Raw genomic sequence first — 17,500 nt, 5'->3', positions numbered from 1 at the left:
TAATTTATATAGCACACTTTAAAATGTAAAACAAATCTCAAGGTGCTTTACAGTAGCTAAAAGACAAAGTAAAAACAAGCTAAAAACAGCTAAAAGCTCAGAGCTAGTAAAAAGCAGAGCGGAACAGGTGGGTTTTAAGGTTCGTTTTAAAAACAGCGAGGGATTCAGAGGCCCGAACAGTTCCTGGGAGCTGGTTCCACAGGCGTGGCCCCAGAGTGGAGAAGGCTCGGTCACCCATCGTTGCCAGCTTGGTGCGGGGGACAACAAGCAGGTTGAGGGTGTCGGATCTGAGTGACCGGGAGGGGGGCTTGGGGGGGAGGAGTTCCTGAAGGTAGGTGGGACCAGTGTGGTTGACCGCCTTGTAGACCAGGAGGAGGAGTTTGAAGGTGAATGATGTATAGGGCTTAGAGGACATCTTCGTAGGGACAGGCTCTGTCTCCTGTCGAGTGGATTATGCTTCCTTGCAAAAGCCAAATCCAATTTCACTTCTTGTTTTGTTTTGACTGAGCTAATTCTGACACAGTATAGATTCCCACACAGTTTCTCTGGAATGACATCATCCATCCATCCCAAATCCCATAAAGGTGTCTTAGTCACTCCACAGACAATGACGAGGCATGATACCCAGTAACACGCTGTAAACACACACCTGTCTGAAAACGGAAAACGGATGGGCTACCCTCATAGACATGCTCCCGACATGTGGCTGAGTCAGCAGAGAGTACAGGAGAGTGTGCAGACCCTGGGGTCTAGTCACAGCTCAGACTGCCAGCCAGGTGATACCACTGCCAGGTGATACCACGCTTTATAATCAAGACATGTCAGCGCAGCGCGGGCGTCCTCATAAAAATGCATCAGGTGTCTGCGGCAGGAGTGACAAGTATTGTTTAGTGATACTTTTATACGGTTGTCTTCAGTCTTGATGACGTACGGAACACGGCTGGTTGCAGATCTTACAGCCCTTAGTGGAAGATAGCTTTATTAGCTTATTGCAACATTCTCTCTGTCCCTCTCTCTCTCTCTCCCTCTCTCTCTCTCCCTCCCTCTCTCTCTCTCTCTCTCCCTCCCTCTCTCTTGCTCTCTCTTCCTCCCTCTCTCCCTCCCTCCTCTCTCTCTCTCTCTCTCTCTCTCCCTCCCTCTCTCTCTCTCCCCCCTCCCTCTCTCTCTCTCTCTCTCTCTCCCTCCCTCCTCTCTCTCTCTCTCTCTCTCTCCCTCCCTCTCTCCCTCCCTCCTCTCTCTCTCGCTCTCTCTCTCCCTCCCTCACTCTCTCTCTCTCTCTCTCTCTCTCTCTCTCTCCAGTGTGTGATCCTGTGTTGGGTGGTTCACCTCTGTGATGTCATGCTAGTGGAAATTGAGGATAAGCAGGAACACAGGCTTCCTGTCACACAGACACACAAGTCCTGGCTGCTCACTGTGTTTTGTGGTGAGGCTTATTTAACACTGTGGCTGCTCACTGTGTTTTGTGGTGAGGCTTATTTAACACTATGGCTGCTCACTGTGTTTTGTGGTGAGGCTTATTTAACACTGTGGCTGCTCACTGTGTTTTGTTGTGAGGCCTATTTAACACTATGGCTGCTCACTGTGTTTTGTGGTGAGGCTTATTTAACACTATGGCTGCTCACTGTGTTTTGTGGTGAGGCTTATTTAACACTGTGGCTGCTCACTGTGTTTTGTTGTGAGGCCTATTTAACACTATGGCTGCTCACTGTGTTTTGTGGTGAGGCTTATTTAACACTATGTCTGCTCACTGTGTTTTGTGGTGAGGCTTATTTAACACTATGGCTGCTCACTGTGTTTTGTGGTGAGGCTTATTTAACACTGTGGCTGCTCACTGTGTTTTGTGGTGAGGCTTATTTAACACTATGTCTGCTCACTGTGTTTTGTGGTGAGGCCTATTTAACACTATGGCTGCTCACTGTGTTTTGTGGTGAGGCTTATTTAACACTATGGCTGCTCACTGTGTTTTGTGGTGAGGCTTATTTAACACTATGGCTGCTCACTGTGTTTTGTGGTGAGGCCTATTTAACACTATGGCTGCTCACTGTGTTTTGTGGTGAGGCTTATTTAACACTATGGCTGCTCACTGTGTTTTGTGGTGAGGCTTATTTAACACTATGTCTGCTCACTGTGTTTTGTGGTGAGGCTTATTTAACACTATGGCTGCTCACTGTGTTTTGTGGTGAGGCTTATTTAACACTATGTCTGCTCACTGTGTTTTGTGGTGAGGCTTATTTAACACTATGGCTGCTCACTGTGTTTTGTGGTGAGGCTTATTTAACACTATGGCTGCTCACTGTGTTTTGTGGTGAGGCTTATTTAACACTATGTCTGCTCACTGTGTTTTGTGGTGAGGCTTATTTAACACTATGGCTGCTCACTGTGTTTTGTGGTGAGGCTTATTTAACACTATGGCTGCTCACTGTGTTTTGTGGTGAGGCTTATTTAACACTATGTCTGCTCACTGTGTTTTGTGGTGAGGCTTATTTAACACTATGGCTGCTCACTGTGTTTTGTGGTGAGGCTTATTTAACACTATGTCTGCTCACTGTGTTTTGTGGTGAGGCTTATTTAACACTGTGGCTGCTCACTGTGTTTTGTGGTGAGGCTTATTTAACACTATGGCTGCTCACTGTGTTTTGTGGTGAGGCGTATTTAACACTGTGGCTGCTCACTGTGTTTTGTGGTGAGGCTTATTTAACACTATGGCTGCTCACTGTGTTTTGTGGTGAGGCTTATTTAACACTATGGCTGCTCACTGTGTTTTGTGGTGAGGCTTATTTAACACTATGTCTGCTCACTGTGTTTTGTGGTGAGGCTTATTTAACACTATGGCTGCTCACTGTGTTTTGTGGTGAGGCTTATTTAACACTGTGGCTGCTCACTGTGTTTTGTGGTGAGGCCTATTTAACACTATGTCTGCTCACTGTGTTTTGTGGTGAGGCCTATTTAACACTGTGGCTGCTCACTGTGTTTTGTGGTGAGGCCTATTTAACACTATGTCTGCTCACTGTGTTTTGTGGTGAGGCTTATTTAACACTATGGCTGCTCACTGTGTTTTGTGGTGAGGCCTATTTAACACTATGGCTGCTCACTGTGTTTTGTGGTGAGGCCTATTTAACACTATGTCTGCTCACTGTGTTTTGTGGTGAGGCCTATTTAACACTGTGGCTGCTCACTGTGTTTTGTGGTGAGGCCTATTTAACACTATGGCTGCTCACTGTGTTTTGTGGTGAGGCTTATTTAACACTATGGCTGCTCACTGTGTTTTGTGGTGAGGCCTATTTAACACTATGGCTGCTCACTGTGTTTTGTGGTGAGGCTTATTTAACACTGTGGCTGCTCACTGTGTTTTGTGGTGAGGCTTATTTAACACTATGGCTGCTCACTGTGTTTTGTGGTGAGGCTTATTTAACACTATGTCTGCTCACTGTGTTTTGTGGTGAGGCTTATTTAACACTGTGGCTGCTCACTGTGTTTTGTGGTGAGGCTTATTTAACACTATGGCTGCTCACTGTGTTTTGTGGTGAGGCTTATTTAACACTATGTCTGCTCACTGTGTTTTGTGGTGAGGCTTATTTAACACTGTGGCTGCTCACTGTGTTTTGGGGTGAGGCTTATTTAACACTATGGCTGCTCACTGTGTTTTGTGGTGAGGCTTATTTAACACTATGGCTGCTCACTGTGTTTTGTGGTGAGGCTTATTTAACACTATGTCTGCTCACTGTGTTTTGTGGTGAGGCTTATTTAACACTGTGGCTGCTCACTGTGTTTTGGGGTGAGGCTTATTTAACACTATGGCTGCTCACTGTGTTTTGTGGTGAGGCTTATTTAACACTATGGCTGCTCACTGTGTTTTGGGGTGAGGCTTATTTAACACTATGGCTGCTCACTGTGTTTTGTGGTGAGGCCTATTTACTGTAACACTGTGGCTGCTCACTGTGTTTTGGGGGAGGCTAACTTAACACCATGTATTAGATGGATTGGGGCAGGTTGTGAGGAAGTTTCATTCTAACCTCAGTGTCTATTGTGTGTATATGGAATGTGTCATTCCTTTATTAGTCATGTCAAGTTTTGATGTCCTTTTCCTGTTTGTTCCACCCCTCTGTCTGATAGCACTACAGTGCAAAATCCAATCCATGCTTTGATCACTCCTCCACACAGGGACACTTGTGAGAGCGCCACACTGTGGTGGCTATCAGTCTTGCATGTAAAACTACTAAGTGAACGCTAGACCTGGAAATAGTAGCAGGAGGGCGGATTCCCCAAGTCTTTGTTCCTTCTGTTCCACTTTAACATTACTGAGAAGTATAAAACAATATATGTATATACCTTTTCCACAAAGAGCAATGTGTTTCATTTTCATAATGCTTGTTCATGTATTTGTTCTTCAGGATGTGTGTGTTGTGTGTGTGTGTGTGTGTGTGTGTGTGTGTGTGTGTGTGTGTGTGTGTGTGTGTGTGTGTGTGTGTGTGTGTGTGTGTGTGTGTGTGTGTGTGTGTGTGTGTGTGTGTGTGTGTGTGTGTGTGTGTGTGATGTGTGTGAGAGCGGGCAGACCGGGGCTGATCATGTATTGTGTTGCTCCTCAGGATGTGTGTGTGAGAGCGGGCAGACCGGGGCTGATCATGGAGTCTGAGCTGAACTGCAGCTCCCACTGTGAGTCCCAACGCTGCTCCATCCACTCAGGAGTCAACAAGCTGGAGGGCCTGGACATACTGCAGAGACTATGCACTCTCAGCACGGTAAACTCTTTCTCTCTCTCTCACACACACACACACACACACACACACACACACACACACACACACACACACACACGCGCGTACACACACACGCATGCGTGTGTGTGTACGCGTGTGTGTGTGTGCGTACGTGTGTGTGTGATGTGTATGCATTGTGTGCAGCTGGCTGGTGACTTGAAGTTTCATGCAGCAGCGCAGTTCCTCACATGCACCAACTGCCGCAAACGGAACACCCATACGGAATACCCATACAATATGAATGTATGGGTATTCATATTGAACGTGTTACGTGTGCAAATTGCACCAAATCACACTGCATGTCCTTCAGTCCCCACAGCAATACCAAGTGTGAAGTAGATCAGACAAACGCTTCTCGAGATATGCGAAGGAGACACACACACTCACTCAATCACATACAGAGATTCCTTGCTTTATAATATCTGATCTGTGCTTGTTACAAGGCATATCAACATTGAAGATACAAAACCGAATCATATACACTTCTTATATATACACAAATAAACATAGCAGTGTTTGTCTACCTGTCTGCCACCCTTGTTAAACTTTGGCCTACAGCGCCAAAAAGCTTGGCACATCTGTCTTATAGCACCAAAAACAAAACAGACAAAATACACAGCATAGAAACACGTTATTTACCACTTGAGGAGTCAATTGAACAGTATAAATGGGGGGGAGCTATGGGGAAGGGCTAGTGAAGCTAGAGGCTATGTATAGCACCAGCACAGGTCCCTTTAAGAACAGAGAGCCATGCAACATGAGGCAGGGGCAAGACTTTGTAAATAGAAACTAAAGTAGTAGTGAATCCAATACGGTGTGAGGGAACACAAACAGAACTCTTCACTGTACGCACGCTATTTCTCCACGCCACACCACGGATCCATCAAGGTGAGTCGAGTCTTGATTTCTGTCTCGTTGTTCAGTGTTTGTCCAGATATCCAGTGAGTAGGGGAATGGATCGGTCAGGGGAACACCATGTTTCAAATGATGTTTTCATTACATGCTAATGCATCGTATGGCAAGACTGTATTGTAATGTGATTTCGCAGCCCCTCGTTATTATTCGTCTATTGAACTGGGTCAGCGGACATGAAAACCGCTCATCATCGTTTCCTAAAATGAAACATCCTTTGATGAAATGTAACGCCAAACATTTGTTGCTATTTGTGGACAGCAGGCAGCTCACAAGGCACAACTGTTCCTAAGCCGAATGGTGGAAAGGGGGGGAAATGCTGTTTAGGGACAGGAGCCAACTTGATCCATAAAATCATTGAATCATAAATCATAATCAATCAATCAATCATAAAATGTGCATTTTTTCCTGGCTGTGTTTGCAGATATGGCTTCAGCTGGCAGCCTGCTGTCTGAGGAGCACTTTCTTTGCCCCATCTGCCTGGATGTGTTCACCCAGCCGGTCTCCACTCCTTGTGGGCACAACTTCTGCAGGGACTGCATACAAGGATACTGGCAGAGCGCTAAACTGTCGCAGTGTCCCGTGTGCAAGCAGAAGTTCTACAGGAGACCTGAGCTCAAAGTCAACACCTTCATATCAGAGGTGGCTGCTCAGTTTAAGAGGTCCGTGGAGATGAAAGAGGAGGAGGATGCTTCTAGTCCTGTGGACCTGCCCTCGGTGCAGTATGGAGATGTTTCATGTGACGTGTGCAACGGCAAGAGGGTCAAGGCTCTGAAATCCTGTCTGGACTGTTTGGCCTCCTACTGTGAGACTCACCTGGAGCCCCACCGGGTCCTAGGCACCTTCAAGAAACACCGCCTGATCAACCCCTTGATGAACATGCAAGACAGAGTGTGTAAGAAGCACGAGAAGCTGCTGGACCTGTTCTGTAACACTGACCAGCTGTTTGTGTGTGTGATCTGTATTAAGAAGGACCACAAGGGCCACCGCACTGTTCCTATTGAGGAGGAGAGCCGAGAGAGGAGAGCTCAGATGGGGAGAATAGGGGCCGAGGTGCAACAGATGATCCGGGACCGGCTGCAGAAAGTCAGCGATGCCAATCACGTGGTGCAGCTCAGCAGAGGGAACACAGAGAGAGAGACTGAGGACAGCTTGCAGGTCTTCACGATGCTGCTTCACTCCGTCCAGAGAGGCCAGGCCGAGGTGCTGGAGGTGATTGAGGGGAGGCAGAGGGATGTGGAGAGGAGGACTGCGGGCATCATCACGGAGCTGGAGCGGGAGATCTACGAGCTGAGGAGGAGCGGCGCCGAGCTGGAGCGGCTCTCGCACACCGACGACCACCTCTACCTCCTCCAGAGCTTCTCGTCTTTCTCCGCACCGCCGGCTGCCAAGGACTGGTCTGAGACGGGCGTAACGAGCGTTGTATACGTGGGCACCGTGAGGAGAGCAGCCAGGAAAACAGCGTCTCAGCTGGAGGAGACGCTAAAGGCCGAGGTGAAGAGGCTGTGCGAGACGGAATTTCAGAGGGTCCAGCGGTGCGCCGCGGACGTGACTCTGGACCCCGACACGGCTCACCCAAAACTGGTGCTCTCCGGCGACAAGAAGCAGGTGCACCACGGCGACGTAGCGCTGAGCCTCCCCGACAACCCGGAGAGGTTCTACCCCGGCGTTAGTGTTTTCGGGAAGGAGAGCTTCTCCTCCGGCAGGTTCTACTACGAGGTCCAGGTGAAGGGGAAGACGGAGTGGGATATTGGAGTGGGACGGGAATCGGTCAGCAGGAAAGGTGGAAACATGCTGAACCCTGAAGGAGGCTACTGGACCCTGGGGCTGAGGAACAGGAAGGACTACTGGGCCCTCACCAGCCCTCCTACCCCCCTGCCGCTGGTGGAGAAGCCCCAGAGAGTCGGGGTGTATGTTGACCTGGAGTGGGGACAGGTCTCATTTTACAATGTGGAATGTGCCTCTCATATCTACTCCTTCACCGGATACTCGTTCAATGAACCACTCTTCCCCTACTTTAACCCCCGGCGTAATCACAGCGGGGTCAACTCAGTCCCTCTGATCATCTCCCCTGTCAACATCTGACATCTCACCCACTTCACGGGAGTTATTTTTATGCGCAATGTTTTTCCACATATCATTGAGCAAATACTGTCTTTTTTTCTGTGATGTGTGTTGCTGTGTTTGCCTCAATAAAGTTTTGCTTGCTTTGATGAAGCTTGTTTACTCTTCTTCCCCCTCTTAACATAACTGTTTTTACTTATATCGGCAACGTTAGATCGGCGCATACTGGTTGACAGTGTCACCAGTGTGTGAGTGACTATACCAAGAAGTAACACTGCTAGATTATATTAAGGGGGTAAATATATCTTATATATTTTACTTGATTTGATTATTTTAATGTAAAGAATTTTGCATGTTCTTTTATATCATTTTTTTTTTTTTTATCTTTTTCACTTTTTATTTCTCAACTCTGCTCTTTTCATTTGATCTATTTTATGTAAAGCACCTTGAATTGCGTCTGTGTATGAAATGTGCAATACAAATAAACGTGTCTTGCATTGCATTGCATTGCCTTATATCATTCTCAAAAGGTTGTATAACAAGAAAAGAAAACTCAAAATTCTTGCACAATTGAAGAAATTCTTATTATTATAAAGTAATGTTACATCAAGCTATGTAGGTGTACACAAACTATCTCAATCATATTGGAATGTGATCATTAAAGTGTGTGTGTGTGTGGTGTGTGTGTGTGTGTGTGTGTGTGTGTGTGTGTGTGTGTTTGCATGTGTGTGCGTGTGTGTGTACAGATGGGCGTGGAGCTCCCGAGGCGGTCCCTCTCCCCCGTGCTGTGTGCGGTGGTCTGGACGCTGCTCTCCTGTGGGATCCTGCTGGCTTTCTGCTTCCTCCTCTTCACCCTGCGCTTCAAAAACAACAGGTGGAGTGCACAGAGAAACACACAGACACACACACACACACACACACACACACACACACACACACACACACACACACACACACACACACACACACACACACACACACACACACACACACACACACACACACACACAGACAAAAATAAAGGGATTCTCTCTGTGTGTGTGTGTGTGTGTGTGTGTGTGTGTGTGTGTGTGTGTGTGTGTGTGTGTGTGTGTGTGTGTGTGTGTGTTCTATATCAGGATAGTGAAGATGTCCAGTCCCAACCTGAATGTGCTGACTCTGTGTGGAAGTGTCCTCACCTACAGCAGTGGCTTCCTTTTTGCTATTGATGAACGAACACACTCGCAAGGTGGAGCGTCTCGAGCTTTGCTACAGGTAAACACCCCGCCTCCCTCTATCTGCCATCGCCACTATTCTCTTAAGTCTGAGCACCCTGGTGCACCGGTTTCACTTCAGTCGTTTGCTTAATAACCAGTTATGTCATTTTTGAGACAATTTTGCATTGGTGTCTCCCAGGCCCGGGTGTGGACTCTCTGTATTGGCAGCACCCTGGTGTTTGGACCTATTCTGGGGAAGACATGGAGACTCTACAGAGTGTTCACTCAGCGGGTTCCTGACAAGAGAGTGGTAGGCTGCTGCTCTGGCCCCCTGGTGGCAGTGTGTGTTTCCTGCAGGCACACAATGATTCTTATGTGTGTCATCCAGCCACTATAGTACTATCTTATCTGTGGGCATTCTGCATAGTCTGGACGTAATCCAGCCACAATGCACATGAGCAACGTAGAGCTATGAGTAAGGAGAGTAAGATAACGTATTGGAGACTCAAATTAAAATTAATTTAAATTAATTCAACAAAAGCAGATGCATAACAGGCCAAGAAGCACAGAGCTGTATATATTTCTGTTTATTCTTCTTTCTTTTTCATATTATTGACATGACATCTATAGGTTCCCATCATTGTTATCAGTCAGGTTCCAACAGAGAACAATATGCATACTAGAAAGAATACTATTTCCCCCCTTTTTTTATTCTTTCTTTCTTTCTTTCTTTCTTTCTTTCTTTCTTTCTTTCTTTCTTTCTTTCTTTCTTTCTTTCTTTAAAAAAATACAGTATACTGCATGTGTCTGAACATGCTGTATGTAATTGTGTGAATGTGTTTCAGATCATCCGGGACATCCAGCTGATGGGCATGGTGGCTCTGCTGGTCCTGGTGGACATACTGGTCCTCACTGCCTGGAACATCACAGACCCCAGCAGATGCTCCCACTCTGTTGGAGCTGTCGTCAAGGTAATCTACTGCCCCCCCCCCCCCCCCCCAGTGTCTCTTAGCTAATGATATTTTGTTGTAGCCTATGAAAATTCCATAGTCACGTTGTTTATTGACAGAACAAAGTGTGAGGGTTGTCAAAAAAAGTCAGTTTGATCATAATTATGCATTGCTGTGAAATTGTGATGATTTGGGTCGGGAACGAGGATGTCCTGGTGACTGGTAAAAATTGCGCTGATAGACAGGGACGATCTGTCTGCATTAGTGTAGAATGAACTATTATGGGTCTGTGTCGGTCTTGGTGCAAAGATGATGGGGTTTCTTCTCACTGTTGTGCGCTTCATCGGTCTAGGTGGTGGAGAAAGAGATGACCTACTCTTTGTCTCAGTTGGACTCCTGCTCCTCTGTATACTCGGATCTGTGGGTTATCATTATCGCCATGCTGAAAGTAAGTAGTCTATGCTTTGTTCAAATGCCTTTTTCCAGATTAAAGTCTGCAAGTAGACTTTTGCAGAGTTTACATACGTTATTTTAAGGACTTGAGATGGTTAAGTCAATATTTGGCCTACTTCCTTCAAATGCTCTACTTTTAACCCAGCACCCGTCGTCGATGTGCGTATAGCCAAACTCTCTCTCTAAGTCAATATTTGTGACATCAACTCCTGTATCCCAAAGTTACCAAATAACATAACAACAGACTCAAATCTGAGGTGTCAAGTGACTCATGGAAATGAGTCTGACAATGGATAAAGGATGATTTCTCCCCCACCACCAATTTTATATGTTTTCATGTCATACAACAAATTGAATTTTATTTGATAAGTTCTGAACCAGAGACTGTGTCTGAATTCACAGAAAATCGCCCTGGGCATTGGTACAGTTTGTTCATGAAATCATCCATTGTCAAAAGAGTATCTCCAGAAAGAGTCTCTTGTTGACCTATGACTACAAATGAACGTCTTGGCTATCCTGTTTCCATTGTGGGCATCCAGGTAGTGTAGTGGTAGATTCCCTGCCTACCAACACGAGGCTCACAGGTTCGCGCCCCCGTGTTACCTCCGGCTTGGTCGGGCGTTCATACAGGCACGATTGGTTGTGTCTGCGGGTGGGAAGCCGGATTGAGGGTATGTGTCCTGGTCGCTGCACTAGCACCTCCTCTGGTCGGTTGGAGCGCCTGTTCGGGATGGAAGGGAACTGGTGGGAATAGCGTGATCCTCCCACGTGTTACGTCCTGCCGGTGAAGCTCCCCGCTGTCAGGTGAAAAGAAGCGGCTGGCAACTGCGCATGTGTCAGAGGAAGCATGGTGCTAGTCTACCCAGATTGGCAGAGGGTGGAGCAGCGAGGGGGAAATTGGCCAAGTACAATTGGGGAGAAAAAGGGGGGGGGGGGGGGGGGTCAGGAAAAAAAGAATGTTTCCATTGTCAGGGAAGACATACAACTCTACATCTAATGAAAACAATGTTCTTTTACAGTGTCGTTTTTTGCTTTAATTACAGTATTCATTTTCGTCTCGACTTTGTCCCACTATCTCTTTCTAGGGTTGTCTTCTGCTTTATGGGACCTATCTAGCTGGCCTGACCAGCAACGTCAGCCACCCTCCAGTCAACCAGTCTCCCACCATCATAACAGCGGTCAGTCTGGTCACCCTGTGCTGGGCTTTGGCTGTCACTGCGTCACTCTTTCTGCCAGCCTGGCCCAACCTGCTGTACAGCACAGTGGCTGGAGCCATCTTCATCTGCACACTGGCCACCAACTGCCTGCTGTTTGTGCCTCAGGTGAGAGAGACCATATGAAAATGTCATATTACCTTGACTAAAATAATCTGGATACAAAATATGACCCTGATAATTATTAATAACATGAAACCCTTTAACTCATTCAGTGCCAGCCACTTTTGGAGAACGGATGCTCCCAGTGCCAGAGTTTTCAGAGCGTTTTCAGTGATTTCTCGAGGCCCACAGAATATTGTGTGATATTACTATGTAAACACCGAACACGCACAAGAACGAGCTGGCTCTATTGTATCATCAGCAAAAAAAAGTTTATTGATACCATTTTCCGTTCTTTAGTTATGAGCCGGAGAAGATAGGTTGTTTTCAGCGTTTTCAGGCTTTTCAAATTATTAGCTGAGATAATCCGCCTTTTGTGAAATGCAGCATTTCAAGCACATTCACTGAGTCTGAAGATAATATTTTCTGATGTAGTGACGTAGTTGTTGTGTGATGCCCTGCGTGCACCACCCACCTCCCCCCCTCCCCCCGTAAACTCCTCCCCACACTGCACACAGCCTCACGCAACCATTATATTTTCGGAGTGCTGCGTTTGTGTGCTGCTGTCGGCTCTCAGCGCCACAGCAGGGAAGAGCCAACCCGGATTGCTGAATGGTTTGGCGTCAGGGGCTGCTTTCCTGTCTGCTAATCGGGTGGAGAAACTATACAGACAGACAGACAGACAGACAGGGACAGAGGGGCTCAGTTGTGAGCGCGGATTGACTCCTGTTCGGAGCCAATGTCAGCTCCCGCGACAGAGCAAATGGCTCTGGGAGCATGCATCGGGTTGTCTTTGATCCACGGCTTTTAGGCTGTTTCTCGGACCTGTCTCTAATCTGGACTGCACCGAGCAAGCACTGTCGCCACCTAATGAGTCCGTAAAATAGGTTATACACCTCCAATAGCTACTATAGTTGTACAGGAGCTGCGGAAGGCTTTGATCGACGTCCCACCGTCAAAAAACGCATTGGACGTCGAAGGACGTCCGTGGCATTCTACGTCACTATTTAATTGGACGTCGAAGGACGTCCATGGCATTCAATGAGTTAAACATGGCTGTATGCTACAATTACTTCAAAACGATCATATTAATCACAAGATATCACTTTTGGCTCTCTCTTTTGGGGGAACGAGCGGCACCGTTCACACTGATCCTGCTCATGAAAATTAGGCATGGTGTCAAAACCCAGGGGTGTCCAAACTTTTTGGAATGGGGGCCAGATAATGTGAAAATACCGGGGGACCAGCTGCTTCTCACATGGGTTATTAAATACAATACAATTGTACTCTAAGGATTTTGTTACCATCTGAACACATGAGTTCTGCCTGTGTTGTTCATACTTGGTGCTTGTCTACAAACTGTATGATAGTACTGTCATCATTAGGTGAATAGCAAAATGTGAAACGAACTTGCTTGATAAACCAATACTGTGTGGAGGGCCACATATAGTATATTTTGAGAGACAAACCGAGGGCCGCTTAAAATTGGTCCGCGGGCCGCAATTGGCCCCCGGGCCGTAGCCTAGGTAAACCCAGCCCCCACGTGACCTGCTCTCTCAGTTCCCAGTCACTAGTGACTGAGAGCAGGTCTGAGAGCAGGTCACGTGGGGGATGGGTTTACCCAGGCTATCCGGGCCGGACTTTGAACATGCCTGTCATAACTGTTTTTGTTGTTGTTTTTTTGCCTTTTTTTGTGTGCCTTTTTACTGCAATATTTGGTCATACCGGTTATTGTCCCATCCCTACCCCTGACATCTCCTTGTGTCTAGTGATAACAGTACTTTTGTGTAACCTCCCAGAAAACGTTTGGGAGGGGGATCTTATTTCTGAAGCATAACCCTCACGCATCTCTCATTTGGAGTGTGAGACAGAGGTGCTTCTGTTCAAATCACATGCCAACACATTGAATGGATATTATGGCTGGCAACTAGCACTCCAAAAGCAGACATCCAGTCAGTCGCTCAGACAGACAGACAGAAACCATAGATAGACAGACGTATGACGGATACAGTAGACAGACATATGATTTTCCAATTTGTTTTGACAAGCCTATTAACCTATATGACTGATTGTGGTGCCCACACCTTGGTTCCATGTGCATGTTAGCTTCCCATATCTAATAGTGGAGTGTGACTCACACATAAGTTGCTTATGAGTCAACACAGTGTAACAGCTTTATGAGTCTGTAAGTGGCTGGCAGTGGGCTGATGTTAGCACAAAGGAATGCATCTTCAGTGGAGAGGAAGGAAATGTTTAAGGAATGAGCAATACACTCAACACACACCTGGTGGTATAGGCTGAGGCCATGGTCCTGCAAAACTCTTATTATTATTATTATAGGTTACAGTATATCTGCAATGTAGTGTAAGCTACGGTACATTTGTTTCACCTCCTCCAATCTCCCCACACATACCCGCCCGCAGCTGACCCAGTGGCGGCAGTTTGAAGAGGAAAACAACAATCCCAGTCAGATGGCCAAGTATTTCAGCAGTCCCAGCAAGAGCCAGCCCTCTGTCTACAGCCAGGACGAGGTCTACTACCTGCTGGGGGAGAACAGCTCTATGAAGAAGCTCATCAACGAGGTACACTACAGAGCACTGTTGTATAGTCGAGTCCAGTCGGATTCGAGTCCGAGTCCTGGACTCATTTTAAAGACTTGTGACTCAACTTGGACTTGACCACTGATGACTGGGACTTGGATTTGGACTCGAGGATTCATGCATTCGGACTCAGAAGTTGGAGATGATGACTCGGATTTGTTAATTGATAAAGGCTGTTTTTTTTGTTTTTGTTTTAACAAAAGGTAATAAACTCAAAAAATTTGGCATACGATATTGATAACTATATTAACACCATGACATTATTCAATTTCATGCAAGGGCAGGCACGTGTGTTCCACCTACATGTGGATTCACGCTCATGTTCACTACCTTCGGACTCAGGTAATGGGGACTCGATTCGGACTCTTTGGTGACTCGTTTTTGGACTCTGACTCGAGATGTAGTAACACTGCTACAGAGCTCTGTCACCACAGTCTGCCCTTCAACAGGAACATCTCCAAAAAGAATTCATGTGCTGCTCAGCCTAGAATTGATGTATGTTGATCCTACTGCAGGAACCAACAGGAGATATGAGTCTTTGTCTTCCTGCCATTCGTTTAACTTCCACAAGTGTGAAAATGTCCCAGGCTAAATGATCCATCACAATAAACACGAAGCTTCAATTTGGTCTTGTCAAAGTTTCTGTTGAACGTTATGTCATTGTGCCCGAGTTGAGTGTTCATATCAGCGTGCATTACGCTTACACTCTGCTTACTGTCAATCACCTGACAGCCACAGGAAGAAATGGAAGTCTCCACAAGAAATAGCCATTACTCAAATGATGTTGCCTTGCAGACTTTATAGTCACATCCACGTCTTATTGTTTAGGGCGTCTTTGTTACCTGGGACAGGATTTCATTTCAAGCTAGATTTGACACCTTCAAGTTTATATTTTAAAATGCAAAAGAACGTAAAAAGTAAATGTAAATAAAAGCATGACTACACTTTCTAGCTTTGGGACAGATTTGTTCATGTCAGCTAAATTGAGGTTGAACCATCCAAAGTAATGGGACTAACATAATGCAAATTTTGTTTTCCTGTGTATCACCAAATGTTCAAGCTGGTGTTTGTCATTCAAATCTTTCAGAAGAATGCTGTGATCGACAGCCTGCAGGAGCAGGTGAGCAACGCCAAGGATAAACTGCTGCGCCTCATGTCTGCCAGCCAGCATGAGGACCGGGAGACGGACTCCTCTTCCACCAACCTCAACTCCTCCTCCACTCAGACCACCGTGGTTCAGTCCGAGTGCCCCTCCTCTCCCCTACCTCGGAGAGACACCCAGTCCCTCCTCTCGCCCTCTCTTCTCTCTCCTCACCCCGCTGCTACTACCGATTCATCCACCGCTCCTCTCTCCACGGCCCCCATCACGGCTTCCTCCCCTCTCCTGGCCGATGTGTGTGCGGGTGTGCCTCGGAGTAGCGTCTTCCAGGCTGGCAGTGAGGCAGCGGAGGACCTCTCTGTGTCCTGTGGCTTACCCAGGATAGGGGCCAGGACAGCAGGGGAGACCGCGCCCTTATCTCCGTCCAGCTATGTCGTTTCCCCGGGTTCCCTCGGTGGCTTGAGTGCTTCTCGGGCGGAAACGTCAGGCTGTCACGGTGACCCGTCGGGCTGTCAGGGTGACCCGACATCGCAGACGGGGTCGGTCATAAGGCCGACGGGGTTCGTCAGCAGCGAGCAGCTGCAGGAGATCATCCAGGAGTTGAGCGTGGATGCAGTCATGGAAATGGCCCTCCGCTCTCCTCCGCAACCCAACTTTACCGAAGCCTCTCCCATCTCCCCTCTCTCCCTGCCGCGCACCCCTCGTCCTCCCGTCGTCTTCCGCTACCCCAGCATCTCCCCATACGCAATGAGGAAACGCCGGCCTCCCTTCCACTCCCCTCGAGGTTTGTCCCCTCCCTGCTTCTACCCAGGTCCGGAGCCTCCTGGTTGGGGAAAGAGGCGGGACAGACACCCCTCCAAAACAGCTCCGCACCCCGACGGAGTCACGGTGGACACCGCTGCCCTCCGCCTTGACAACAGTGACCTGGAGGAAGAGGATGAGGAGGAAGAGGAGGAGGCAGAGGGGCATGGAGCGATAAGAAGTTGCAGGAGGTGCGTTTCGAGGCCTCACAGATGTCCGGGGCAAGGCCGCGTGGGTACCGGACAAGGCCGCGCGGGTACCAGACAAGGCCGCGCGGACGTGGAAGCCGGCGGCGAGGACGGGCAGCTCCACAGACATGTCAGAGACTCCTGTGGTTACTGGGACTCGGACTCAAGCAGCTCGATGGACTACTGCTACTACCACCGGCCCTTCTGCGATGCCTGTCTGCAGCGGGGCTCGCTCGTGTCCACAGACAGCTCCTCCTCGGACTCCTCGGACAGCGAGTACGGAGGCTACGCCAGCCTCTACCGCTCCCCGCACCCTGTGGTGTTCAAAGAAGACCTCAAACCCACCTTTGTATGAACGGGAAGGTCACATCTTTCATGAATTCACTTAGTTCTTCAGTAAGTGCACTTTACCTGGTCAGAACATTTGCGTCAAAATTAGCTTCCAGGCTAAGACAGGCACAACATTCATTATGCATGATGCTAATATGCATCCATCATGGCAGTCTGGAGCGTAAATTGACTGTTAACGTTCAATAGTAATGTGTTTCACGTTCTATATGAAGGGACTTTTTACTGTTCTCAAAAAGGGCTGATAGTCTTGATTTTTTTTCAGTGCACCATAAGCAAAATGGGATTTAGCTTGCCCCTTTCGGAACTGCTAACATAGCTTACGCTACTACGCAGTCCCTTATTAGTCCACCGCCGATGTAGCCTAAACAGGTCGCTCCGTCTGCTAAATTTTTCAAACTACTCGATAAAGTTTCGCAAATGAAATTTCAAATGTACTTACGGACCGAAAAGGGTTGTGTGAACCTCCGCGCATGATGTAGAAACAATAGCGCCACTAATAAACATGTTTAATCCCTCACTGAAACCCGGGTCTAATTTCTTCAAAATGAATCAGCTACAAACACTCGTCTTCTTCTGCGCTGCTGTCATGGGTGGTGCGCAAAGCAACCATAGCGCTCGCTATCACTTCCAGCCCCTGGCGGCCGGAAGTGGCACTTTTGTAGTTTTTTGTAACTTTTGGAGTTGCAAAAAACTACAAAAGTGCCACTTCCGGCCGCCAGGGGCTGGAAGTGATAGCGAGCGCTATGGTTGCTTTGCGCACCACCCATGACAGCAGCGCAGAAGAAGACGAGTGTTTGTAGCTGATTCATTTTG

The 17,500-nt window shown here is 47.5% G+C and overlaps 1 protein-coding gene across 1 annotated transcript; it reads left to right on the top strand.

Annotated features, from left to right (window-relative positions):
- Window positions 1–6,095: 6,095 nt before the first annotated feature.
- On the top strand, window positions 6,096–16,691 carry gpr156 (G protein-coupled receptor 156; the record flags this gene model as incomplete). The annotated part of the gene is made up of 9 exons (XM_083638233.1): window positions 6,096–7,163; window positions 8,480–8,607; window positions 8,852–8,987; window positions 9,129–9,239; window positions 9,775–9,900; window positions 10,232–10,327; window positions 11,418–11,654; window positions 14,072–14,230; window positions 15,336–16,691. 9 exons carry the CDS (start codon window positions 6,096–6,098, stop codon window positions 16,689–16,691), a joined length of 3,417 nt encoding a protein of 1,138 aa, XP_083494359.1.
- Window positions 16,692–17,500: the final 809 nt, after the last annotated feature.

The sequence above is a fragment of the Poromitra crassiceps genome (assembly GCF_964638095.1).
Source record: "Poromitra crassiceps genome assembly, chromosome: 6".
In the NCBI taxonomy this organism is placed as follows: Eukaryota; Metazoa; Chordata; class Actinopteri; order Beryciformes; family Melamphaidae; genus Poromitra; species Poromitra crassiceps.
This window is presented reverse-complemented; position numbering and strand designations above follow the sequence as displayed.